Raw genomic sequence first — 26914 nt, 5'->3', positions numbered from 1 at the left:
CACTCCCCTCTTGCTCTCTCCTCTCCGCTTTATTTACAATCCTCTGGCAGCGGTACAAGGGCCCGGGGCTATAACACACGGCACCTAATGCTCAAACTGCCAGGTAATCTCATGTCTGACATCCCCCTTTGATAGAAACTGATCAATAGACTCTTGTAAAGGAGTCATTTTCTCTGATGTTTCTACCAACCACTTCTCTCTATCGCTATCTCTCTCCCCTCTCTCTCTCTTTACCCCCTTCTCTTTTATTAGCCATACATTTATAATTCATATTTCGGCAGGGCTGAGTTTGCTCTGAGACAAAAGGGGGGCTTCTTTGTGTAATAAAGAACAATGGCGGTGAAATGATGGGGAGAAATGCCCGTGTTTGCTGCTGGTTCCGGTGAACAACAGTTTTGGGGATCGATAGAGTGTGAAATGGGATTATAGCTAGTAATAGAGGTGAATTGGAGGAGAGAGGCCTGTGCACGTGTGCGTCCAGGGATCCTGATTGGACGGCAGCATGTACGCACACACAAAAGTGCACACACGCACACACATGCATGCAATAATGATTTCATCATCTTTAGGCAGATGCACATCAGCAGCAGAGAAGAGGTAATATCACGTTTCTGTTACTGTGGAAGAGTACAGATATGGAGGCCGTGTTGTTTTTATTTTTATTTACAACACGTTTTAGTTAAGATAGCAGCCATATTTGAATATTGCTTGAAAGTGCTGCTTGAAAGTCACACAAAGGTGCATTAAAAATATTTCTTTAACCTTCCTTTTTACACTAGAGGCCCAGATCCAAGAGTCTGAGTACCCTTGACCTCAGAATCTGCCTCATTAACCAGTGTGAACACTCAGAACTCTGAGCTGGGTGGAGAGTAGGCAGTGGCTTGTTGTTGGCATATATAAAAAAATCAAAACATCCATAGTAACAGGATGGACTCTGAATTTTAACCCAAGTGGGCACCATGGTTATCTCTTCTTTTCTTTCTTGGAGGATTTAAAAACCAACACTAGTCCATCTCTCTATCATTGTTAGGTCAGGTCAGGTATGGGAGCATATGCTGGTTTGGCACTTCCATCCTCCAGGTCTGCTGGACCCCTCTAAGACACACGTGGTCACCCCTGGTAAGTCAAGGAGCATTGGGGAGCTTTCATCTCATTATCTGGAGCCATGTAGACTAACACATGCCTCATAGCCCTCCCTGTCAGTGCCAGTGGTAGCATTGAAGTCACCCAAAACAACCAAGGCATCCCCCCTGAGGACTGAATCTACCACTGAGTTGAGCCTGGTGTCAGACGCTTCCTTTGTAGATTGTTCACTCAACCCTGTTGGATCACATACTGCAACGAAAGAGACCAAGCCCAGTGAGGCGTCAGTATGGCGTGCAGTTAATGTTCAGACAGGCCTTTCCTCCGATATCAAGGGAGTTCTCTGTGTGCTGTCCGTCAGCTTGGCCAGACCAGTAGTAGGAGTATCCACCCCCACTAGTCTTGCGAGTGCCAGGGCGCCTCCCCTCACATGTGACAGCAACGGTAATCCCAAGCCGAGCCAGCTCTCTCAACATCACAGGTATGCAAGAGTCAAGTTTCAGGCACCCACCTGGAAAGACTGCAACAGGTTGAGCCAAAACAGTTGAGAACCAGTCGACGACACCTCAGCCCCATCAGTAATGTTCAACCTACCTGATCAACACTTTTGGTACTGGGATTTTCTCTTAATCTGGCAGAAAGGGTCAGCAGGGCTCTGCCACATTGCTGCTCATCTAACGGTTGCAGTGTCAGGACTACTACCCCTGCAGGGATCTGTCATTCGTAGGTGTTTACATGCAGTGTAAGGCAAGGGACGCCAACCTCCTTTCAGCTGTGTCAGCAACTTGGTGGGGTGGTTGCCAGTTCCATCCACTTTCCAAAAATTGCAAAGGACAGTCAACACAAGGGACCGAGTTTTGGTATAAATACGTTCTCATAACAAGGAGCAAATAGCCATGAGATAAGGGGCTAGCTGTGCATCTTGTCAGCAGGAAACACAACGGAGCCATCCGACACACGTCCAACAATTGCCCCTATTTATTTTCTGTGAACACACCCACATGGGCTGCAGACAGAGGCACATGGAGGTGCCATACCACTGCACTATTCCTAGAGAGAACAGCTGTTTTGTACATCTCAGCTGCTGTAATAGCAGCTCTGTCTGAGAGCATAGAGGTGGTAATTTAGCACCATCTTTCGTTTGAGGTGTAGAATAAGTGGGAGGCCTCGGGCCACTGGTGAAACACCACTGCTCTTATTACTTCATTTAGGTGGGGAGGCGAGCCCGGACTCTAGTATCAAGCGCCTGGCCCTGCAGTGGCTAATGGGAGTTTGACTGTTAGCATGTTGCTGCCATTGTATGCTTGGGATGAAACTTAAGGCGTGTCATATGATGCAACGCTGCAGCACTTTTGTATTAAACTGGAATGAGTCTACATTACCTATCCTGATGAAGATATCCCAGACCACCTCTGCATCAATCTGAGCTCTCAGATATCACACTGGTTTTAGTACACCTAAGGTGTGTCCATACTAAGCATTTAGGATTACAACTATGTATCTGAACACCCAAACCAGGCTTGAGAATAAACAGGTCATAAAATAATAAAGTTATATTCTGGTTTTAAGAGTAATTTCTTTGACGTGTTGTTTATCCACAGAGTAAATCTAGATGTTAAGCTTTACATCTTCATCCTCCTCTCCATCCTGGACCTGATCGACTTTTATCTAGCAACAAAAAGAATCATCACCACTCAAGGTGATGTTTTCATAGCAGAGAAAGAAGCTGAACGAGGCTTGGTGTTAATAAAAAGACCTTTTGTTCATGACAGTAATTTCTGCAGCTAACTCCTCACCCAGTCTATTCAGACCACGTCTATATCCCAGTAAACATTGCCCCCTTTGTTATAATAATGCATCTTTATTCTTCTTAAGTCATTACAACAGGCTGTGCGCCGCTGGATTGTATATTTGCTGAAGGTAAAAGCTGAATAATATGTGGTTTTGTGGGAGCGTAGAGTTGAGGGAATGCGTTTTGATGGCAGACAAAGGCCAAGCTCCACGGCGTTGTCCTTCTGTCTCTATCTTGTTAATGAGCAGTGTTCGCCAGGCGAGCCCGCCACTGTCTGCCACAGAGAGAGACCTCAGATTCATCTCTCTGCGGACAATAGGTGAGCCTGTGTGTGTTTGTAGCGCCAAGAGAGAGAGTGTGCTAATTAAAGCTGTGGGAGTTCATGTGTGTATGGAGCTGTTTGCCTGGCGTGACCGTAGATGTGTACGTTAATTCTTAATGAGACATTTCTGTGCCCAGAGAGACCCAGCCATCACCATTCCTGCACTGACACGCAACTACAAAGGCCACCAGCAGACCCACACATACACCAGATCATTACCATAGAGCTATAGCAGTGTGCCATTAAATCAAACCTCTATCTGTATACTGCAAGAGTTAACATAGCACGCAGACAGTCAGCGTCTCAATCACCACATTCCTGCACCGCTCATGGCTAATTTAAGCTAACGCTAACAACAGTGCGGCTGGCTCTGCTACAAAAGACATAGCCCAGAGAATCGCTCCACTATCACACTGTATACTTCTGATTCACACAGCTGTAAAAGTCTGATTTACACAACTGTAAACTTCTGATTTACAAAAAATGTATACCTCTGATTTACTCAACTGTATACCTCTGAAGATGAAGAAGGTTTAAGAAATAATTCTGAAATGAAAAACCGAATACTGAGATTATAGTCAGAATTTTAAGATCAAAGTCAGAATTCTGAGATTAAAGTCAGAAGTCTAAGGTTAAAATAGAATTATGAGATAAAATCCAAATTTTGAGATTAAAGTAAAAAATCTAAGATTAAAGTTAATTTTGAGGCTAGAGATAAACTCTGGGAATAAAGATGTATCATAAGATTTAATGATAACCTTGAGAATCAATTCAGAATTCTGATACGAAAGGAAGAATTCTTAGAAATATGATCAATTCTGATATTCAAATGAATACTAACTGAAAAATATTCTTGAAAGTAATGTAAATTCCTTACATGCACACAGAAATGGCTGGGGCCCCTGAGAGGCCCTACAGAGAGGTGTTCAGTGACAAGTGACTGCACTAATAACTGTAGTGGACTCTTTGTCTTGCCAATGGAAGGACATTAAACTCATCATAACCTAGAGAATAACAGCCAAACACAAGTAACCTTTCAAAGGAAGCATTTCAGTGGGAGTGAGGTTAGCATGGATTTGCTGTTGCTAACCATACTGTGGGTCAGATTTGCTTACAGACAAACCAACATTTAAAGGATGTATCGCCCTGAATTTGCTGTTTGTGACTCTCAATATGCTTTAGTGATTTTTTGCGCTAATTTGCACAAATTTGTTGTCCACTTTTACCACAAGTATTTAAAACACGACTACCAATTGAGAACAAGTCATCAATTGGCAACCTAAATACCAAAACAGCTTAGTTGCATTCAACCTATCAAATGTGGCATTATGTCCAAATAATGATGTCTATTGATATTTTCCCACAATGCTGCAGTAATGGGGTTTATATATCCACCAGTAAGGAACATATACCCTGCATCTACTCACACACAACAGTGTATAATGTTTGATTTGATACTTATAGCTTTAGAAGTCCTAATAATAACTTCACAATGCAGGGGGTAGTATTAGCACTAGCATTAGCCTCTGGCTAACATCTGCCTCCCCCAGATCATCTGTTAGTCCTGATGAAGACCTGTGTAGTTTAAACATGTTTGCTTCTAAATAATTTGTCCATTATAATAAAGATTTTTAAAGTATTTCTATTTTTAGAAAGCCTAGTTTCCTCTTTTATTGCTGGTCAGTCATCCCTCCTAACCCTACTGTTGCAGATTTAAATGTTCTCAGTTAGCTTTTGTAGAGCTACGGAGCTGTATTAGAAATAAACTCTTACTCTCTCTCCATATTCCCTCTCTTTTTAGCTGTGCTATGTAATAAAGGCAAAAGCCTCTAAAACTATCTTATAGAGCAGATATATAATCATAATTTACTCATGTTTACTGTTGTTGTATTTTAACATAAGAAGATGATGGAAATACATGAGGGAGGAAGTCATGTGATGTGTAGATGTTGGGTTTTTAAATACAGTGCTAACTGTAAGTGCAGTATGAAGTCTTTATGTCTGTGGTAGTTTGTAGGGTTTGTCTCACTGATTTGAATCCCCCCCATGGTATTATGATGTATGTTTACACCTGTAGTTGGGTTCCTCAGTTCTACCTGTCACTCGGTGCGTTTTGTGTATCTCCTCCAGCTCGTCTCTCAGCATCCTGACGTGACCTCTCAGACTCTGTATCTCTCTCAGTGCTGTCCTCGTCTTCTCCTCCTCCTTCTGTAAGTCTCCTCTAAGAGCCTCCAGCTCTCCCCTCTTCATGTCCACCTCTCCGCTCCTTCTCGCCGCCTCTCGTCTGGCCTGCTTCAGCTCCTCCTCTGACTGACGGAGAAGTGCCGCATGAACCTGCAGAAACAGCGAGGGCCGAGAGGAAGAGTGAGTAAGTGACTGTGTTTTATCTCCATCTAAAGTGTCTCGCTCGTTTGAATTCACTTCACAGTGGCCATCAGAGGAGCCTCCGCCGTGTGCCGTGGACTTCCATTTTTTTATTTTTTTACCTGCCTACATTTGCTTTTATTCATGGGAGACCTTGACTGAGACTTAAAAATAAAAAATACATATTTACCTTCAGCGTGCAGCTGGAGAGAAAAGGCAGTGGACATTCTAACATCGCCTCAAATGCAAACTTCAAAAGCTCGTCTGGGCTGTTTGGCTAAGGCAAATAAAAAGTGTGAGGGGCTGTAAGGCAAACAGCACACGGCTCTGCATATTGCAAAATTATTGAAAAGTCCTTCACAGCGTTTTTGTATGGATTTATATGTTCACAAATCACAGACAGAGAGTACACAGAGGCACACTGACCACTTCTGAGTGTCACTCTTACTGTTCCACTTTATCTCTAGAGGCTTTTAGTCACATTTAAACAGTTTTCTTCTCATTAAGGACACTTTTAATCATTCATGTAAACCTAAAATTACTGTAGCATCATAGGTTTATTAATGCATTTAAAACAGACACTACAGCTGTGCTACTCAACCTTTCCCTACCCATAGAAAATACAAACACAATTCCAAAACAGTTGGGTCACTGTGTAAATGTAAATAAAAACAATGATAAACCCATATTTTATTCACAACAGAACATAAACATCATATCAGATGTTCAAACTGAAACATTTGACCATTTAATGAAAAAACAATAGCTAATTTTGAATTTGATGTCAGCATTACATCTCAAAAAAGTAGGGACGTAGCAACAAAAGGCTGGAAAAGTAAGTGGTGCTAATCAAAAACAGCTGGAGGAGCATTTTACAACTAAGTGGGCTAATTATCAACAGGTCAGAAACATGACTGGGTATAAAAGGAGCATCTTGGAGAGGCAGAGTCTCTCAGAAGTAAAGATGAGCAGAGGTTCACCAATCCAAGCAAAACAGAGTCTAAAAATGGTGGAATGGTGCCAGAAAAATGTTCAACGATGTAGAATAGTGAAGACTTTGAATCTCCCACCATCTACAGTCCATAATATCATCAAAAGATTCAGAGAATCTGGAGAAATCTCTGTGAGCAAGGGTCAAGGCTGGAGGGGCCCCCAGGGGCCACTGCATTAAAAACAGACATGATTCTGTACTGGAAATCACTGCATGGGCTCAGGAACACTTCCAGAAACCATCGTCTGTCAACACAGTTGGCCGTGCCATCCACAAATGACAATTAAAACTGGCTCATGGAGAGAAGAAGCCATATGTGGACAGAATCCAGAAACACCGCCATCTTCTCTGGAGCGAAGCTCATTTAAAATGGACTGAGGCTACACGGAAAACTGTTCTGTGGTCAGATGAAACAGACGTCGTATCGTGTGGACTAAAGAGGAGAGGGACCTGCATGTTTGATGGTACTGGGCTGCATTAGTGACTATGGTGTGGGCAGCTTACACATCTGGAAAGGAACAATCAATACTGAAAAGTAGATAGAGGTTTTGAAGCAACAAATGCTCCCATCCAGACAACGTCTCTTTTAGGAAAGGCCTTGACTTTTTCAGCAAGAAAATGCTGAACAGCAAACCACATCCACCACAACAGCATGGCTTCACAGTGGAAGAGTCCGGGTCCTGGACTGGGCTGCCTGCAGTCCAGACCTTTCACCAATAGAAAACATTTGGAACATCTTGGCCCTGTCCCTACTTTTTTGAGATTCAAAATGAGCTGATATTTTCATGAAATGGTAAATGTCACATTCTTAACATCTGATATGTTGTTTATGTTCTATTGTGAATAAAATAGTTCATGAGATTTGACAATCATTGACTTCTGTTTATTAGCAGTTCACACAGTGCCCCAACTTTTTTAGAATTGGGTGTGTAATGTGTTTCAAGTTTTGTAAGAGTGTTTCACACTTTGTGGTTTATTTTACATTTCCCAGTCATAGCAGAAACATTTCTGATTAGAGTTTTCTAGATTGATCTGCCTGAGGACAGGCAGGGAATCTGGACAATCCATCAGCTTTATAAAATCAGATTTTCAAATCAAGTTTCCCATAAAACTTGGTCTGAAAAATCTCAGTATGTAGCCCTCCATGTAGTCCTCACTCTACATCTATGTCAAACAAGAATCAGGACACCTGTTGACTAGATGAGAAAATGTAGAAGTAGGGAGGGGTAAGGGACGATTGGGACTGAGCCTGTAGGCCACCGGTATAACATCCCTGCCAGCACCCTTTCCAGGGCTGTTAAGGCTTTACTTCTGTACAGCTGAAGGAAGCAGAGACGTGTCGTCCATATTAACATGCAGTCAACTGGTGTCTGCATACACAGGCTCTAAGGAGGCTCTTGTATGTGCCAGAGGACGCTCAAATTAATGTGTAAAATCAAGTGTCTCCACTCTCAGCTCCACACACAATGGCTCCATGACTGCCAGCGTGGTTGGCACTCTGCCAGGCTACAGTCACCACTTTGACTAATTTGAATATTTAGTGTCCCATTGAGCTCTTAATTGGAGTCAATTTCACCAGCCTTGGCACGTTTGGTGCTTTAATTAATGGCGAGGCAATTTGTTTCTGCCAGGCAATCACGGGACAATCACAGCGGCGCCGTGTGGGAGTGGGCGGTGCAGGCGGGCGGAGGAGGGTTGAGTGCTTCTCTTTGGGATCTTCAGTTTGATCTTCAGCTCTAGTTCTCTGCACAGGAAGCAGGCAAGGGCATTATGTTAGGAAACTGGACAAGGATTAGAATGTGGAGAAGACAAAGGTCAGAATAAAGTCGGGGTTAGATTATATGTTACAGGTTTGATTATAGCTGGATGCACAGCCTAAGGGTTCTGGGACCTATAGGCTCCTTAAATTGGTGGTTTCATATGACTCTTCTCTGCTACACCAGTTCCAGGGCGCTAGCAGATCTTTGTTTTTCATATCCAAAGAAAAAATATGTGTGGCTCCAACTCCTCATGAAGGAAAAAGGTTCTTCCTCTTCTTCATTAGTTATTTAACGGCACATAGCAAACACCAGCGTTATAGTACAGAATATGACACAGTGACCATGGTAACAGCCAAAACAATGCTGGGGAGTCTGACCTGAGTCAGTCATTTCTACATCAGAGAAAATGTCAGCAGATCTACAGGACTTTAATACCTTCTGGTTGTCAACCAGCTCAACCTTCAAGTGTGTAACTTCCTCTTTTAGAAGTTTTACTTCCTGTTCCAGCTGGACGCGGTTGCTGGTGTGGGCATGGTTGGATGAAACGAGGGTCTGTTTGAGCGCCGCTGTTTCCTGAGATCTGTGGTAGAGAGACCAATGTTAAAGGTGGGAGATATACTCGCTGTTTATGTTTGCACTGTTAGCCACTTTCTTCTCTTTTAAAGAACCACAATGGTTATAAATTAACAGCCAACAAAAGGTAAACGTCTTCAGAGAAAGACAAACACAAACAGCTGTGGATGCTGGACGTCACCAGGTTGCACTGTCTTGTGTTGAAAGAAGGAAGAAATAAGAATAAACCAGAGAATTTTTAGGCTAAATCTAAAGAGGATCTTTAAATGAAACATCATCCATGTCCTATATAGCATGCCTCAGTGTGTTAGTGGTCTATAAAGAGCAGAGGGAGAGATAGGTGGAGGCAGACAGGAAGGACATGTGAGAAGAGACAAGGACAGAGAGCAGGATGAGAGTTTTATAGACTCTGTTATTACTGTCTCTGCAGCTCTGACTTCATCTGAAGAATAACCCGCTCACACTCCGCGTGGTGATCAAACTGTAAGGCACACCTCTGAAACACAGACATGCAGACAGAATCACAATTAAAACAGAAACGAGAGCAACAGAATGGGACATTTTTAATGTAAAACTGACCCAGACTAGGCTAACTCAGGAGAATCAGGGTGTGCATTCATGTTCACACTGAGCGTAATCTCTGGTCTGCTTTAAAGGTCACATATTTTACCCCTTTAAGACAAGTTCATATTGGTCTCAGAGGTTCCCAAAACATGCATGTGAAGTTTATTGCTGAAAAAAATCATTCCAGTATTGGATTTTTGCATGCCTAAAAAGTGTATTTTGCATAATATGTCCCCTTTAACATCTGTAACATCATCCTGTACCTGAGCACATGGTCTGCATTCCCAGCAGAGAGAGGAAGAACATCTTTTACACCAGGTTTTATAGTAAATATGACTATTGATATCTGACTTCACATAAAGGTAAATGTGCAGACTTGAACAGAGCTAATACCTGATACTGGTTAAAATTATTTATGTTAGTATTACATGTCATTAAAGTTTGTAGTGAAGCAAAGTAACTCTGTACCTGCTGAAGCTGCTGCTGGTCTGATAGCAGGCTGAGATACTCGTCATCAGAATGAGAGTGACTCTGCTGATATAACTTCAGATTACGCTCCGACATGATCCTCTATGAGAGGAGAGAAAGAGAGGGAGAAGAGACAGAAGAGGAGGGAAAGTGTTAAACAAATGAAGCCAAGGAAACCATAGTCATACGCCCAGCTGTGATCAGCTGATGGCCAGCTGATCCTAATTATCGCCTCCCAGCTCCCGCAGCCAATCACAGCTCTTTCTCTGTATTTAGATATGATGTACTTCTCACTAATCCCTGCTTCAGTTATGCATCACACTGCTGCTAATAAGCTTCACCTCCTCCACCCCAGCCTCCTCCTTTATAGCATAAAGCTTGTTGCACCCTCATATTCAGATTCATGCTATTATGGATTATTTGTTTTTGAACTAACTTTATTGTATTCAGTACACATTGTCATAAATGCATCTATCCATATGAGGGTTTTTAGCTATCCACTCCCTGGAAGAGCAAAAATGCTGCTGTCTAACCCTTGGAGTATCTTTAGAAGAGCGCCTTCTCCGTAGATCCATTTTGCAATTAAATGGTTAAATATGTGACAAGAGTGTTCCTCACTGAACACACACATTACCATACCAGGGATGATGCAGATACTGTAAAATCACATTCAAGAATTTTGAAGTATATCATAAAAAAAGAAACTTGTACCATTTCACCTTTTAGTGTTTGTGGTTGTGGAATATCTATTTCATTCATCTGCATTTTCTGTCGTTTTATTTTGAAGGATGTTTTTTGTTTGAAGATCCTGGTTTTCTGATTCTGGGCATAGATTTTTCTTCAGTCTTTCCATTCAAACCTGCCTTCGTGCTCTAAACTGCCTCCTTGTTCTTAGATTTTCTCTGTTTTGATTTTTCTCTGACCATGAACAAAACTTTCTCTGCCTGTTGTTGCTGTGCTGTTCTCCTTTGATCTCACTAAGAGAGTCCCAACATTCTCATTCACATACAAACACATGGTAAAAGTCTGAGAGCAAAAAAATCATTATCGTACTTCAACAATAATTATAAAAATGTGTAAAAGATAGTAAAAAAGTGATTCCAGCAAAAACAGCTGAATAATTTCTCTACTTTTCAAGCCAAAATGACGTCTGTAGGGGAACTGAGTTGGAGTTATAAGGCTGGGAAGTGAGTGATTGTTTATGTGATAGAATGTTGTGACTCTCTTAGTGAGATCAAAGGAGAACAGCCAATCAACAACGGGCAGAGCTAATGTGATTGGTCCATCCTCTCCTGTTTCCTATACAAGAAAAGAAATTCAATTCAAGCCGGCAGGAAAGTTTCATACATGCACATAAAAAAAATAATAAAAAAAACAGTAAGCATCCGAAGATCTGAGATCAAGCAGACATTTAGAGCACAAATCTAAGAACAAGGAGGCAGTTTAGAGTCTTGAATGGAAAGACTGAAGAAAATTCTGAGTATAAATCAAATGTTAAAATGTTAAAAATAAAGCCTGATGCACACCGGAAACAAAAATCCTGACATAATGCAGTCAGGAAAGGCTGCATCATTGACGAGCTTAGCGCTAAAGGGTTAAATGCATATCTGGTTAAAACTCACAGCCGCCATGCTCCATGCTTGGCCTGCAAACTAAAACACGGAGCTCGCACATTAAAAAGTCAATCCAGCAACGGAAACTTTAAAAGGCAATATTGCTCTCTTAATTACAAACCAATATCTTTGAGAAAAATGATCATTCTGAATGCATTGCTTAATTTATCATCACCCTCTATCTTAGTCTATTAACTGCTGTCCTTTATGGAGGCAAATTACATAACTAATTTAAAAGTAGACATCTTTGTAGAAGTTTTACTGGTCTTCTAGTGTTCATCTTTACATTACAGTCAAATTTCCCCCTGAATGAATACAAATGCACCCTCATGGAGATGGCATTAAGATACTGGACTGGAGCTGCTGCTGAAGTTTGCTTTCCTTTTTTTAATTTGTCCTTAAATATAAAACAGCCAAACTTAGAAAACAGAGAGTATATCAGTCCTCCTGATCAGGCTGGTAAACAGAAGATAAAGTCATTAGAGCTTTTAGGGTTAGCTGAGCACGAGGACGTGAAGCTCCAGAAGAACTCCTAACCCCTTGATAGGCGCCTCACAATCAAAGTCATTAGGCGGCGTAATAAAGGGCCCCAGATACAGCCATTCTTCAACAGCCTAACTCTTTTATAACCAACAGATTAAAGTTGATTGGATTAAAATGACATTCTGCCCGTCTGACCTTGGCGGCAGCAGTTAAGTTCATCCAAATTAAATTTCTGCGTAATAAAGATGATTCATTTGTTGCCTGACGTAGTAAATATAAAACAGAAAGAAAAGGAGAAAAGATTAAGTGACACACGCCACTGCACACGTGCACAGTTTGTTCTCACATACATACATTGGTGCAGTGATACGAGCACGCACAGACCTTATTAATGGAGCTGGAAAACACCTGAGTGAACACAGACTCCAGACACTGGCTGACTCAGGTTCAAGTCTGCACCAATGAGACCTCTGGGTTTAAATGTTGGGTTTCTAAAGGAACAAAGATTTAGAAACACCTACAATTAGGGAAATAATTATTTAATCCTCTGATTTTTGTAAGTTTGACTTTTGAAAAAGAAATAAAGGGTCTATAATCTTAAAGGTAGGTTTGTTTGAGCAGAAAATGAACAAATGGTAGAATGTTTTATATGCATCATTAAACACATTTGTGTAAAAGACAGGATAGGCCAGTGAGTTATACTGAAATAAATAGAAAATATTATGTTCAATGTATTAAAGAAGCATCATAAATTCTGTTTATCTGATTAGATTAAGCATTATTATACGTGGTTGAGTTCAAAAGAATAAATATTGGTTGAATGAATTTTCCAAGGATAAATGGTTGGGAAAATATTGACCTGCTGGGAGATTTATGGAGGTAAAACTGGTGAATAAAGATGGAATGTGACAGCAGGAAAAAGACAACATTCAGCAAACACATCTGGTATGAAAGCTGTGATGATGCATGGAACATCTACCATGCAGCAAACATGCAGCCAGTCTCAAGCAAGAGTTAGCACTGTTGACTGGAGATAGGTCACCTACCTCTGCAGGCAGGTGTTGGTAGATACAACAAATGGATTCTCTCCCAGTGCTCGTATACTGGGGTAAGGAGACAAGTTTAATTTCAACATAAAACTATTTCTCTGTTTATATGTGCATATTAATCTTCTAAATAAATATAGTAAAAACCAGACAGAAGGAGCCGTCAGTGTCTTCTTCGTCTTGTGTCTTAATACTGTGTCCATGTTTTGTTCTAACCTGCTGTTTCAGAGCGTCTACTTCCTGTTGACTCTCTCTCAGTAGGATCTGATTGGCCTGGAGCTCGTCTGTCAGCTGGTCTAGAGCCTCCTGAGAGTTCTCCCATTGGACTACCTTTTCCTGAAACCGCTGAGTCATCTCTGTCAGCTCTGCCTTCACAGCTTGGGTGGCTAACTGGGAGTCTGTCAGCTGGAAATGTTTAAGAGCAGGAATAAAGAAATGGAAGGATGTTTTACTCCAGTGACTGGCTCCATGCAGAATAATTCTGAGGAATGCACTGATGGTAACTGCAGTAGCACAGGTGGCGTACCTGTTGTTGTGAATACCGTAGCTCCTCCTCGAGCAGCTCCACCCGGCCTTGTACTCGATGCACCTTCTCTATGGCTGCTGTGTATTTTTGTTTTAGTATGGCGACACTTTCCTTCTGTAATCCGGCTTCTTTCAGCTCCTCTTTGGCTCCTTTAAGCTGCTGGTGAAGATGTTCAATCTCAACCTCCTGGGCCTTTAGTTTCCCTTCAAAGACCTGCAGCTGAAGACAAACAGAAAAGTGGAATATAAATGTTAATGAGACAAAAACACTAATTTTTATTCTCTGTAACAGCAGTAAGTTTTAACAGGATGGCCAAAGGAGAGACAGTTTAAGGTATGTTACTCCTGTCATGTGCTCTTGGTAAAGTGTGTTCAGAGGCTGAAAGGTTTTATTGATTTATGTGTTTATTTATTATCATTTATTTTCTGCTTTGCAGAATAAATCGAGCGCAGTGTTAGTTCAGGCCATGGAATGAAGTGCTGCCATATAATTGAAATCAGCTGATTTCACACAAGCCCTCATCAGCTGACAGTCAGCTGATTTGCTCTAAGCACGCTACTGGCTAAGTGAACCCATGCTACCATATTTAAACTGCAGAAGGTCTACTCTATATATTTCTCTGCTAGCTGCTTTTTGCAACACTCCTCCACCCCAGCTCCTCCTTCTTCTCTACTTCTGACTTAATCAGTGTCCTTTTGTTGTCATTAATTCTTGCTCTGCTCTGCAAAGCTAAGTGGACCGACCAATGTAAAAACAGATCAATCAAAACGACTAACATGATCAGTGTGGCTTTGGGCTCTTCTTACTTAAAGGTGATTCATGATCAGCTACAAAAAAACCTGATATCACAGCGCTGAAACGTGTCTGCAGTAACAACAATATAATGAGCGTGCTTGTGCCTGTGTTTAGAACAAGGCGTGTCGTCTTGGTTTGTTTTTAGCCCAGTGCTGCAGTGACTCGGCTGAATAAACTCTCTAAAGGTGTGTTAAAACTCATGACAAATCACATCCAGATCATCAATGAACAAGCCCTTTCACATCTGGCCTTGTCTGTGTCATCTGAACATATGTTTACAGTGTGAATGACCTAGACCAGGGTGTCCAAACTTTTTCCATTGGGGGCCACATACAGAAATATATAAGAATGGTGGAGCCACTGTCATACACCTCACCTTGATATCAAAGTAAGTAAAACCAATCTAATGTTGATTAAAATATGCTCAGTGATTGGGTGTGTGTCTAAATGGCTAGGTGATGGCTGACAAGGAAATAGCCAATCATTGGGGAGGCCAGTCAGATTGGAGAACAAGATCTTTTTCATTCCTGTTGCAAATGTTTACAGTTTATAGTTTTGTTTTAACTTTAATCCTTAAAAAAGCATAAAAACTTGTCAAAATGTTTGTTTACAGTGGTGGTATGGTAGCACTGCCTTGTGCTGCAAATAAGAATAATGCAGTCTAGCACAAGCTTCATGCTCTGTTGAGGGCCATATTTCATTTCATTTAAAGAATTTAAAGACATTATTTTCCACAGCACAACACACATGTTCAGATCTTTTTTAGTGATTGTGAGGATTTCTTAGTGATGGTAAGATCTGGACCCTGGTTCACTTCTTCCCTTGTTGTGGGACTTACCAGCCAGCTGCTTAAGTCACTGAGCCGATGGGGATGAAGGCACATGAATCCCATTTAAGAAGAGCAAATGTCCTCTTTCCATTATTTGGGCCACAGAGGACATTTTCTTCTCTCCTTTCCTAACTAGTAGATACCTATCTTTTCTGTTGTTGATCTTTGGCTCGCCCTGATTGGTCGCTATGGCCAAGAAAATATTAGAGAAGAAACTAGAGCAGCATGATTGGCCAAAAGGTATCAGAGTATTAGTGATTTGAATAAACTCTGCGCTTGTACCTGGATTAAAAATGTTTTGGGAAGGATATAAACACCAGGAGAAGTATGTAGATTGGCAAAAAAACTAAGCTCCAGATTATAATTTACTCCACAGAGATCCGTCTGATGGTTCCTGAGATACTGTGAACAACACATGTTTGAGAAAGGGCGAGAAAAATTGCATAATATGATATTTAGGCTGTATCGCCCAGGCCTACAGCAGACACAGGACTGTAAGACTGCAGGTGATTGGTTAGGTGAGAAGAATTAATTCTGATCATGAAATTTTGATGAAAATCAGCCAATAATGATCAGTGCATGATCAATCAGAGTCAAAAAGGTTTAGATAATCTCTGATAAACACTGATATTAGGCATTAATGGATCTGTCATATGGCTGGTATGATGCTCCATCTCTATGAAATGCTCTAGAAAATAAAGAGAAACAGCATCCGATAGTTGTCCAATATTCTGGGCTGCTCGGCAGTAACCTCCCTCTAATGAAAGGGGGAACCCAGGAAGTGAAACCAGGCTTAATCCGGGTGTTACACAAGGAATCCTACCGTAGCTCACCTTTCAAGCAGAGGGGTTGGGAAAGTTAAACCCGCTTCAACACTCAGCTTGAGTTCATCCACGTTAATCCCACAATAATCTGGATCAGAACATGAGGGGTTTTACAGCTAATGACAGCCAACTAGTTAGATTTCAGCGGCCGAATGCGGCTCGGTTTAACCAGGGATTAGCCGGGCCCATCGAGGACTGTAACAGTGGGTAGGAGGAGGAGGACTGAGTGGAGACACTGCTCATGCAAAGGGGAGAAAAGAGGAGAGGAGAGGGTGGAGTAGCACCATCGACGCTCTGAACAGCTGTGTAGGTGTGCTCAGGTACCTTTGGAATATTTAAAACCTCTGAGGTTATCTGAGGTAAGGCTGAAATAATCCCCACTATATTATACATTAATGAAGGCCGTTATCAGCACTAACTCTGACTGTTTCAGCTTTATATTTATCCTATTTCTCTCTCTTTAATGTGCAGTAATGTTAGAGTCCGTATTTCTCTCTGTCACTGATGAAAGGCCGTCTAATAAGGCCTAATGGGAACACCATGGCTTTCTTGTGACCATAATCAGGAGCTTGTGCTCATTAGCTATGATGGAAAACACATCTGTCTGACCCTCACTGGGCTGTCTATCTGACTATTTATGGCTGACGCATGACTCCTCCATGATAATACCTTCATTCTTCTCCCCTCTGGTACGTCTGCTCTGATTGGATGTGATTGGTTGACAAACAGAAAGTAGTCTTGTCTTCTGTAGTTAACTCAGATGATCTAGATGGCAGCGTACGTTAGCTGACTTCTACAAACAAAAACCTCTGTCTGTCGTTCTCACACAACAGTGACAGACGGACGTTTTACCATGATTTAGACCTAGGCTCAAAGGGGAGTCCACAGGGGGCGCTATAGGAGTTGATTAGGAAGAGGAGGGTAAAACTAGAAACAACTGATAACTCAAGTTAGGTGATATTTTCTATTATTTGAAAAAGTTATTTAAAAAAAAAGGTTTTATGCATTGAGTTGTTTTTATGTTATTACTACCAGGGTTCCATTTCACAAGGCAGGTTGGTCTAAACCAGTGGTGTCCAACCTGGGGTCTGGGGGCCCCTTGGGGGGGGGTTTCTGACTTTGACCAAAATAGATGTACATATAAATATATATATATATATATATATATATGAAAAAAGGAAGACAATCTGTGTTATTTGTGCAAAAAAAGTCACATTTTTTTAGATTATGACGGCATATTCTTACAAGAACTCCAACTCAGAATTTCAGAGATATTTTTAAATATTTTACAGAAAAAAATGAATTTTCCAAGTTCAAAAATTCTCAAATTTCAACATCAGAATTTCAAAAATTTCAAGTTAAAAAAAAGTAAATTGACAACAGAGTCAACAAAAAAATACAAGCAACACAACTGAAAATAGTTGTAGGATTTTCAAACAAAGAAAATCACGAGGAAGGATGGAGCACGTTCACAATAAAGCATAGAAACCTTGCACCTTTCAAACCTGTCAGTGCTTCTATTTTTTAAGCCTAACTGCTGTGAGACAAACATAAAATACCCTCTGATTTCTCTGTATCAGTGCTTTCTTTTTAACTGACGCTCCTTTAACCTCATGTTGATCACCCACGGCTACACACTGTCCCTTTCTCTCTCTCTCTGCAGCTCTAAAACTTTAAGAAAAAAATAAATGATACAGGAAAACTTGGACAACCTTCTGACCAATAATCCGTCTTACTGTGCTTGGATAAGGCACTCATGTGTACCTCTAACATGTTGATGTTTTAACTTTGGCGCTTAAAGAGTTTAAAAAGTATAGTACTGAGTGATGCTGATTTAATTCTGTTTGTTTTTATAAATAGAAATGTTGGAGAAATTATTTCAGTGCTTTAATAAGAGTATGATGATAATACTGATATCTGCCCCTGTAATCTTGATATTTAATTCTAAAATCATCACATCTCTAATCCTAATACCACCTCTTTAAACCGTCACCATACCGAAGCGCTCACTCAGGTAAAACTGACTGAGGCTCAGATCTGTATGAGTGAACCGTAAGACTAACAAGGATATTTCTCTAAAGACTAAGACCAGACATTAAAAATCAGCCAAATTACCATCAATAGGAAATAGACAGACTTGATGAAGTCCACACAGACAGACGGAAACCCTCCAAAGGAGGGCCGTGGTAGTCTAACAGTGAGGTAGTGAGGTTTGAGTCAGAGAGTATCCCAGTTTAGTTTTAGGACCAGCTGGGAGAACGTGGGCACGGTAGACATGAATGAGTAACGATTCCCCTTTTTCCTCAGCTGTAACTTTCGAGGAACCTTTGAGCAAGGTGCTACCGCTCCCAGAGCTGAGACGGAGCGGCTCGGTAGCCAACAGAAGAAGACCGCTGCTGGATCGGGCACTTCCCTGGAGTGGATGTGTGCAACTCTGTGGGTGTGAAATAGGTCATTACTGCAAAAAAACAGCACAAGGGTGCTCAGGCAGCCTCCCTGAACGTTTGAGAGGAAGAACAAAAAATAGACCGGACAGTTTGATATTCTCTCCATGCTACCAAGAAGGGAATTTAAGTACAGAGACAAAATTATAACCAAAAAACATGAAAAGGGAACAGGAGGAGTTAGATCACATTGACCTTACAAGAATCTTTTTGAACAGAAATGATACTGACAACTGAGAAATAAAGGGGGGACAAGTATTATTAAATCAATGCAATAATTTTGACTGATTAATGTCAGGAAAAATGATGCATTAGAAAATTAATGCAGATTACCTGCACTTTGATTGCAAAAAAGATCAGGTGTACACCTAAAATAACTTTAGTTCCCATGGCAAATGCGAAGATGTTAAAATGCCAAGAGGTCGACTCGCTCCTCTGATAACTGAATTGAAGATGAAGTGAAAGCTCTTGTCGTCAATAAGCAATCTTTGATAGATGCAGAGGTCACAGCAGCTAAACCAAAGTAGAAGGGAAAAAATTCCCAAGTACAGGTAGAGGTTCTAATGTGTGATCAACAGTGTTGGGCAAGTTACTGAAAAATTGTAACTAGTTACAGTTACTAGTTACTGATTGCAAAAAGTGACTGAGTTAGTAACTGAGTTACTGCTTTGTAAAAGTAACTAGTTACTTTGAAGAGTAACTCAGGAGTTACTTTTTTTGCTTCAATCCTCATTTTTGTACACATCACATTTGTGTTTTTTTGTGGCAGAATAGAACACAGTAGAAATGTTTAGCAACTTTTGACACTGTCAATGTATTTTTACACTGTTTAAGGAGTCTAAAATAGCTGTACTCTACTGACAGTGTACAGATTAATCACAACTGCTCTCTAAATGTCCTCTCTCGTCTTACCAGATGTTTACTAACCTTCATCAACAAATTGTTGGCTGTATTAGTAACGAGTAATTAGTGATTTAAATTCTCAGTAATTTGTAATGGTATTAATGATTTTAAAAAGAAACACGATACACTTCTAGTTACCATAAAAAGTAACAGAGTTACTGTAACGCAATACTGTAATGGTTACTTAATAACGCGTTACTCCCAACACTGGTGATCAAACAGGCAGCCATGATTTATATAAATTTACTGTGAGCTCACAGTTTTTTAACAGTGACGATGATATGGATTGTCATCATCCCTACAAATGAATTATTGTAAAAGTTAGAGTTGCTTTCATGATAAAAATATGCACATAAAAATCTTAAACCTGCCATTAAGGTCACACAAGATGGAGGTAAAATAAAATGATTCTAACAGTGAAGTCAGAAGGGGTTTGCCACATTATCTAACTTTCAATATTAAATTCTAACAGTTTTAATTCAGTGTATAAATGAGGGTCCATGCAGACCAGATAACTGGCTCTGGTCCTGACCTGGTCCATGGTTCAGGACTCAGTACTGCAGATGTTGCAGCTGATGGTGACGACACAGAGATCCATGACTTTCTAAAGACTTTTTTAAAATTCCACAGGAGGAGCAGCTGAAACTCAGGGATTTATCTGCTCTTTAATCGACTGACAGCGCTAAAATAAACACACGTCCTCACCTGTTCTCGTGTGTTTTGGTGCTTTTGTTCAGCCGCCTTCATTTCAGCTCGTAACTGCAGAATGAGCTGATCTCTGCTCCGAACCTTAACACACAGAAAATATACTTAAAGTACATGTTTGATGCTGACATGAGACTCAGCAGCATGGCTGCAACCTGAGCGTGCACGCTCACAAACATGTGCACTGAGAGACGGAGAGAGACGGACCTCCAGGTGGAAGGTGTGCAGTTTCTCATGGCTCAAAGCCAAATCAGCCTCCAGTCTCTCCTGGGCCCGACTGAGGTGGACACACTCCCTGCTCCGCTCGTCCATCTTGGCTCTCAGCTCATCCCTCTCCTCGCTCAGCTTCTCCGAAGATTTCTGTTTTTGGAGCAACTGGGAAATATGCAATAAAATTAGGGCACTCAATCGATGAAGCACTGCAAAATCTCACTGAATGTTTTTGTCCCATTTATGGTCAAAAACATCTCATTACATTTGAAATAAGCCACATTCCCAAAGTGAAGTCCAGACAAACATCTTATTTAGAGAAATTAAATGTTAGGGCGCTGATAGCACAGTGATAACATCCATGCCTCCTCTGTTTAAATGCTGTAGTCTCTAAAGTAAAAGCACAGATTTAAATTTCAACCATGGCTCCTTTTCTTTATTCTGCATTCTCAGATTTAAATCTAAGAAGTTTTATTGGCAAAAAAAAAAAAATAATAATAATAATGCCAAAGCATCATACTTGTATCATGTAATGATAAAAAGTAAAGCTAATACTACTACTAACATTAATAATGATATGGTGGATGCTTAGGTAAGGTCCTTACTGCTACCTGCCTATACTTCTGATACTTCAGACATGAGTGCAATCCAAACGAGAGCTATACCAACCAGATGTTGGGGAACCATGGCAACCTGATGACAAGTGGGCTACTGGAACAAGATATCTGAGCCCTCTGGGCTGTAACCCTCAAACCACAAGCACAGATCCAAATTACTCTGAGATCTGTTCAGAAGAGTGTAGTCCAAGTTCTCTGGTAGAAGACCTGAGCTTCAAGGAGATATAAGGCCACTGAAAAGGATCTTTGTCAACTCTACCCTACTCTTCAGTCTCTGTGTCCCGTTGTCTGGACAGGGAGAATTATATTCTACATGTTTATAAAGACTTGGTCTCATGCATAAAGTAATGGATGAACAGAGTGTGGTGTGGCACTCCCTGTATCTGAGCATGTAGAAAGACATTAGTGTTTTTAGTCCTTGGTCCTCCTGGTCTGGTCTACTATTCTCCTGTGAGGCCTGGACACTGACTGATGGCCAGAGATGCTGACTGGACTCTTTCAGCTAATCTCTGTGTATCGTTAGACCGTGTGTCTAATGCTGGCATGCTCAGGAGAACAGGGATGGGAGGGTCAGTTGTGCTTCTACGGGCACCTGGTGCTCTTTCCTGGAGCCTGATCCATCTCCGCCGAGCCTAGGACCCAGTGGGTTTGACCCAACCTCGGGGGGGGCCATGTGTCATGGAGGGGTCAGCTGGGAGGATACCCGCAGAGATGGGGCATGGTCCTGGAGCACGCCTGGAGGATGGCCATCTGGAGGCCAGGGCAGTATGGGACCAACTTATATTCTAGATTTCATGGTAGACTTAAAGTCGCTTTAAATCAGCACAGTTGATAAATTTTAGTCATTACAAGCATTTGAGGCTTCATTTAGTTCCTGCTATTTCTTAAAATAAGACTTTTGGTTCTTTTGTATCTATGTTATTTTAACTTAGTGATTTAAATCATTTAAATGTTGAAAGAATATAACAAACAAAGGCATTCAGACTTTTTGCAACCACCTTTACCAATTCCCATCAGATGTGAGGGGGATTAATACCTTCCAGTGTATCACATTTATATTCATATTTGAGCGCATGTTAAAGTTATATGCAATAGAAAAAGTACAGCTGTGTTTTTGAATAAAAGAAAATAAAGAGGAGGATGATTTTTTTTTCTGCATTTGTAAGGGAAATGTTGCTTGTAAGTAATGGAATATTTCTGAAGAGTTATAACATTTGACATTTGCAGTGTAAATCCTGCAGCTCTTCATGAGAAACATCAATACAAGGAAAAAATTACTTTAAACAAGACCAAAATAAGCACTAGTCCTAAAAATGCACTTTATAAAAATCCATTAAATTGTGATAAAAGTTTCTTTAATTGAATAGAATGTGATTAGGTTTCATAAAAAAACACATATGATGGTAACTGAATCTATTTGAATGAGTGATGAAATATTAGTCTAACTGAGTTAACATTAATGTGAATCATGGGGATTAAAAAATTGAGTGAATAATGAAGCCGTTGTTTTTACCTCGCTCTGACAGGCAGCGTGCCGTCTCTTCCTCTCCATCACCTCCTTCAGCAGCGTGCCGATTTTGTCTTCCTTTTTGTGAATCTGGAATATATAAAACATATATTATAGTGTTTATAGTGGTTATTCAGAGACGCTGTTTTTGATGTTATTCTAAAAACGCAGAGGATCATTTCTCTACACGCCGTACGGCGGGAAACAGGGGAGCTGAGGTCCTTGTTTACAAAACTCATGATAAAATATTCCCCTCTTGTTTTTGTCATGTTTGTGCTGAAGGTGCTGGTGTCTGCAGAGAAAGGGGCGGGGCTTCTCCTGAGGATTCGCCACGTCTGACGACCTTCCCTAATTACCCTCTTCACTTCTCTGCCAAATCTGAGAGTCTGCTCCTCTTTCATGTGGATGTGGTTCCTGTTTTTGACTTTCTTTATCTCTTCTGTTGGTGCTCATGAGTCTGTATCTCCTCAAGGTTTTTCTCTGTGTAGGGTCACCATGAATCTGTGCCTGTATGCAGACAGTTTTGAGACGGACAGTCTGCTGAAGTATTTTTATAAACACTTCTATCACAGACTCTGGTTTAGACAATAACCCAGGCTGTTCTCAAAGTTTGAAGAGGCTGAGAGGAGATTTAATAAAAGAGACCATATTATCTTCACTGCAGTTGTTAGAGCTAATAATGGACTACAGGGGTGCAAGACAGAATTCAAGGTGGGGGGGTTAGCTACAGTCTGGTCTAGAGGGTCCTTCTCTGAAAAAGGAAGAAAGATGCCATTTAGTGCATTAAGACACTTCTGTACTCAATGACATGAGAGTTATTTTCTCTATCTGTACTTAAGTTTAAAGAGAACCAGACTTAAATCCTGTCTGCTGAATCCCTCTGGCTTATCAGCATTTTAGGCCTCCATATTTACGCTACTCTTCTTTGCAGAATAGTTTTCATTCAGCCACACTGGAGGGTTTTCCAGCATGAATAGCCTGTTTAAGGTCATGTCACAGCATCTCAGTCAGACTGAAGTCCACACTTTGACTAGACCACTCCATAATCTTCATTTCATTTTTTAAGTCCATTCAGAGGTGGACTTGCTGGTGTGTTTGGGATCATTGCTCTGCTCCATAACCCAGTTCATGGTTCCAGCAATAACAGCAAGTGGTCCAGGTTCATGTCCAGACCAGGGGTGTAAGCCTTCATTTCAGAAGTGAGGGGGACAGATTGTTCAGGAGCAAGATGATTTTTATTAAATGATTTATTGAAAGATCCTCCCATTCAATTGCACCAAACAACCAAAAACACCTGATGACTAGGGAAAAGCATGAAAGTGAGTATTTTATGAAATGTGCAAAATAAATGAAGAAAAAATGTCAAATGATTTGACCTAAACCTCTTCACAACTCTCAAACCCTTTTAAATCTCATGATCCTATGGCCTCTCCAGACCCATTTAAATTTGCTGCAGCATGTGTCAGGCCACCCAAATCTCAGAAAAATTGCTAATTCAAGGTCAAAATGTAAGACTTTTACTTTGAAAATCTCCATAATTCTACAGTAAAAATGTTTGATTTTTGGTCAATGTGTAGTCAAAGTGGTCCTGAAGACACTCAGACTAGCCAATGCCAGAACATATGGAATTTCAGAATTTTACATTTAATGTTGCTTTCGTTCAAACCACACAGTTCACCTAGCTTGCATCCTCCCTGCGGCATCCAGAGTCAGAGCACCTGTCCCACTGTCAGTGCTCACTGCTCCCAGAAAGACATGCAGCGCTGTAGGCTACACGCCTTGGTGCGTTCATGGCAACTCGGAATTATGAGCGTCAACTTGTTAAAATGAATTTAACGTTATCCAACTTGGAATAACAGGCCAGAAAAGTGCGGGCGACAGAAGGGGCAGGTACAGGAAGTGCGGGGGACGTGTCCCCTGCGTACCCCGCGTCCGCTATGCCCATGGTCCAGACCATCACACTTCCACCACCATGTTTGACTGTTAATCTGATATTCTTCTGATGAAATGCTGTGTTAGTTTAACAGCTTTTCTCCCTCATGTTATCATAAACATGATTTTAAAGGACACTCTGATGCACTATACTAGTATATCTAATCCTGTGGGTACTGGTTAGACTTGAATGACTACTGGGGGTCTAGACTAGTCTGAGCGCAAAGGGCAAGGATAGAATGACATCCTTTGAAGATGATTTCATCCTTTGAAAATGATGTCCTCTGTTGAAGATGATGATGTCCTCCTTTGAAGATGATTTCATCCTTGAAGATGATGTCCTCCTTTGAAGATGATGTCATCCATTGAAGATGATTCATCATCTGAGGATGATTTCAATTTTTAAATAACATTTTTAATTCTAATTTTTAATGCTCCATGCTGAGGCTTTCCCCTCCATTTTTACTAAATAGTCTTCCATATTTGGTAACTTTTGTAAAAGTGGGTGGAACTGTTGAGGGGTTAGGGTTCCAGAAACTTCATCCTCTGTCTGGTCAGTCCTCAGAATATTTTTCTGAAGTCTTGGGGATCATCAGGATGTTTGCAGTGGAATGTGAGACAAGCCTTTGTGTTCTTTTTGGTCAGCAGGGGTTTTGGCCTTGGAACACTCCCATGATGCCATTTTTGTTCCTTCTCTCTGTTATTGTTGAATCATGAATTCTGACCTTAACTGAGCCAAGCGAGGCCTGAGAGGCCTCAAGTGAAGGAGTTCAAGTACCTCAGGGTCTTTTCCAGGAGTGAGGGTAGAGTGGACCGTGAGCTGTACAGGTAGATTGGTGTAGCATCAGCAACTTTGCAGACGTTATATTGGACCATTGTGGTGGAGAGGAAGCTGAGCCAAAAGGCAACACTTTTGATTTGCCAGTCGATCTACCTCCAGTTCTCACCAATAGTTATGAACCCTGGGTAATGGCTTAAAGAATGAGGTTGTGAGTTAAAGCGGCCAAAACCCCCAGGAGGGTTTCTGGGCTCAGCCTTAGAGATAGTGTGAGGAGCTCAGACATTCAGATAGAGCTAGAAGTAGAGCAGATGCTCCTTCTCACAGGAACCAGTTGAGGTGGTTAGGATGCCTCCTGGTCTCTACAGTGGAGGTCTTCCGGGTGCATCCAACTGGGAGGAGACCTTGGAGCAGACCAAGAACTCACTGGAGGGATTGTGTATCTCATCTGGCTTGGGAATGCTTTAGAATTTCCCAGGAAGAGCTAGAGAGTGCCGCTGGGGTGAGCGATGTCTGGGCTGACTTGCTTAGTCTACTGCCACCGCAGCCCAACCACGGATAAGAGGAAGAAGATGAATGGATGGATGGATGTGAATGACAAAAATGGATAGAAATGCTTGTTAGTGTGTTGTATAAACTGGGTGAAAGACTGGCTAAAAGAACCACAGAGGAAAAGGTAAAGAAAAGGTTTAAAAGCTGCAGAGAAGGAATCAGATTCTGCAGCAGGACAGATATCAGAATGTCTGTTTTATTGGTGTTGGCTTTCACATAGTTTTCATCTTTAATGGCACTGAGCTTCTTAATTGTACTTGACTATTTTAATACCATAATTACTGCAAATTTTATGCAGTTTTGAGTTTAAACAGCCTTCAATTTCATAGAAAAACACCACAGCCCTAGTGTCAAACAGAGTCAAATACTCGCCCTCACCGCCTCCCGCCCATCACGATGATCCAAGGATTGTTTTGGCCGGAGTTGAGGGCTCGTTTGTTACTGTCCATGGGGATTGATGGAGTTAACTTGGCTCTTTGACCTTCCACCTCTGCCTGTCAGCGGCCAGGCTCGCTAAACACACTCAACCTGAGCCACGGCGAGGGGAGGGAAAGAAGAAACAACACGGCATACACAGAGCCATGCACGTAGCTGCTAAATCTCCAATGACGGCCTTTATAAAACCCTCAGAGAGCGGACAAACATGGACAGGGAGGGGTCTGTGCTCACATAAGTGTTAAAACAATGACCAAAGCGTTTCTTCAAGTTAAATCAGTAACCCAGAGCAGACACAATAGTTCCTTCCTGCCCGTGTTTTAAGTCGAAGCTTGATTTAGCTTTAAAGTCGACTGAATTCCCAATGTGAGGGTGTGATAGGCAGAATGGATGCTGATAAACACCCGAGGATGTCGTGTCAAAACAGACAAGTTGTCAAAACGACACACTAACTAGGTCAATCACAAAGTTTAAGGAGAAACTTTGGAGTGGAGCTTTGGTTTCTGCATATCTCGACGTGGATGTCTATACGTGTGATAAGCTTCTGAACCGAGCTGCAGGAGGGGACCTCCAATATCGAAGGTATTTTTAAATCAATGAGCTCTTAAGTGTATCTCAGTCTCAATGTGTTCACAGATACGCACGCACGCACAACACTGAGCGCCGATAGAATCCCTACTGACAGGCAATGACAAGATAAAGAGAGGGAGAAAAGAGGGGGGAGAGGACGACAGGAGGGGGAGAAATAATATTTGAACAGTTGGGGGTGTGGGGGGAGGAGGGGGGAGGAGACAGAGG

The 26914-nt window shown here is 41.3% G+C and overlaps 1 protein-coding gene across 1 annotated transcript in view; it reads right to left on the bottom strand.

Annotated features, from left to right (window-relative positions):
* The window catches only part of LOC121527695 (trichohyalin-like), a 153297-nt gene that overhangs the window by 48260 nt on the left and 78123 nt on the right, over window positions 1–26914 (bottom strand). The window contains exons 6-13 of the mRNA XM_041814721.1: window positions 22426–22509; window positions 20293–20460; window positions 13586–13804; window positions 13276–13464; window positions 9918–10019; window positions 9305–9381; window positions 8748–8892; window positions 5294–5531 (exon numbers count right to left, since the gene is read on the bottom strand). Of these exons, the coding sequence (XP_041670655.1) occupies window positions 5294–5531; window positions 8748–8892; window positions 9305–9381; window positions 9918–10019; window positions 13276–13464; window positions 13586–13804; window positions 20293–20460; window positions 22426–22509 (1222 nt within the window). The remainder of the gene's footprint in view (window positions 1–5293; window positions 5532–8747; window positions 8893–9304; window positions 9382–9917; window positions 10020–13275; window positions 13465–13585; window positions 13805–20292; window positions 20461–22425; window positions 22510–26914) is intronic.

This window comes from Cheilinus undulatus, linkage group 19 (assembly GCF_018320785.1).
Source record: "Cheilinus undulatus linkage group 19, ASM1832078v1, whole genome shotgun sequence".
NCBI classification, from domain to species: Eukaryota; Metazoa; Chordata; class Actinopteri; order Labriformes; family Labridae; genus Cheilinus; species Cheilinus undulatus.
Note: the sequence above shows the minus strand (reverse complement) of the source record. Positions and strands in the feature narration are given on the sequence as shown.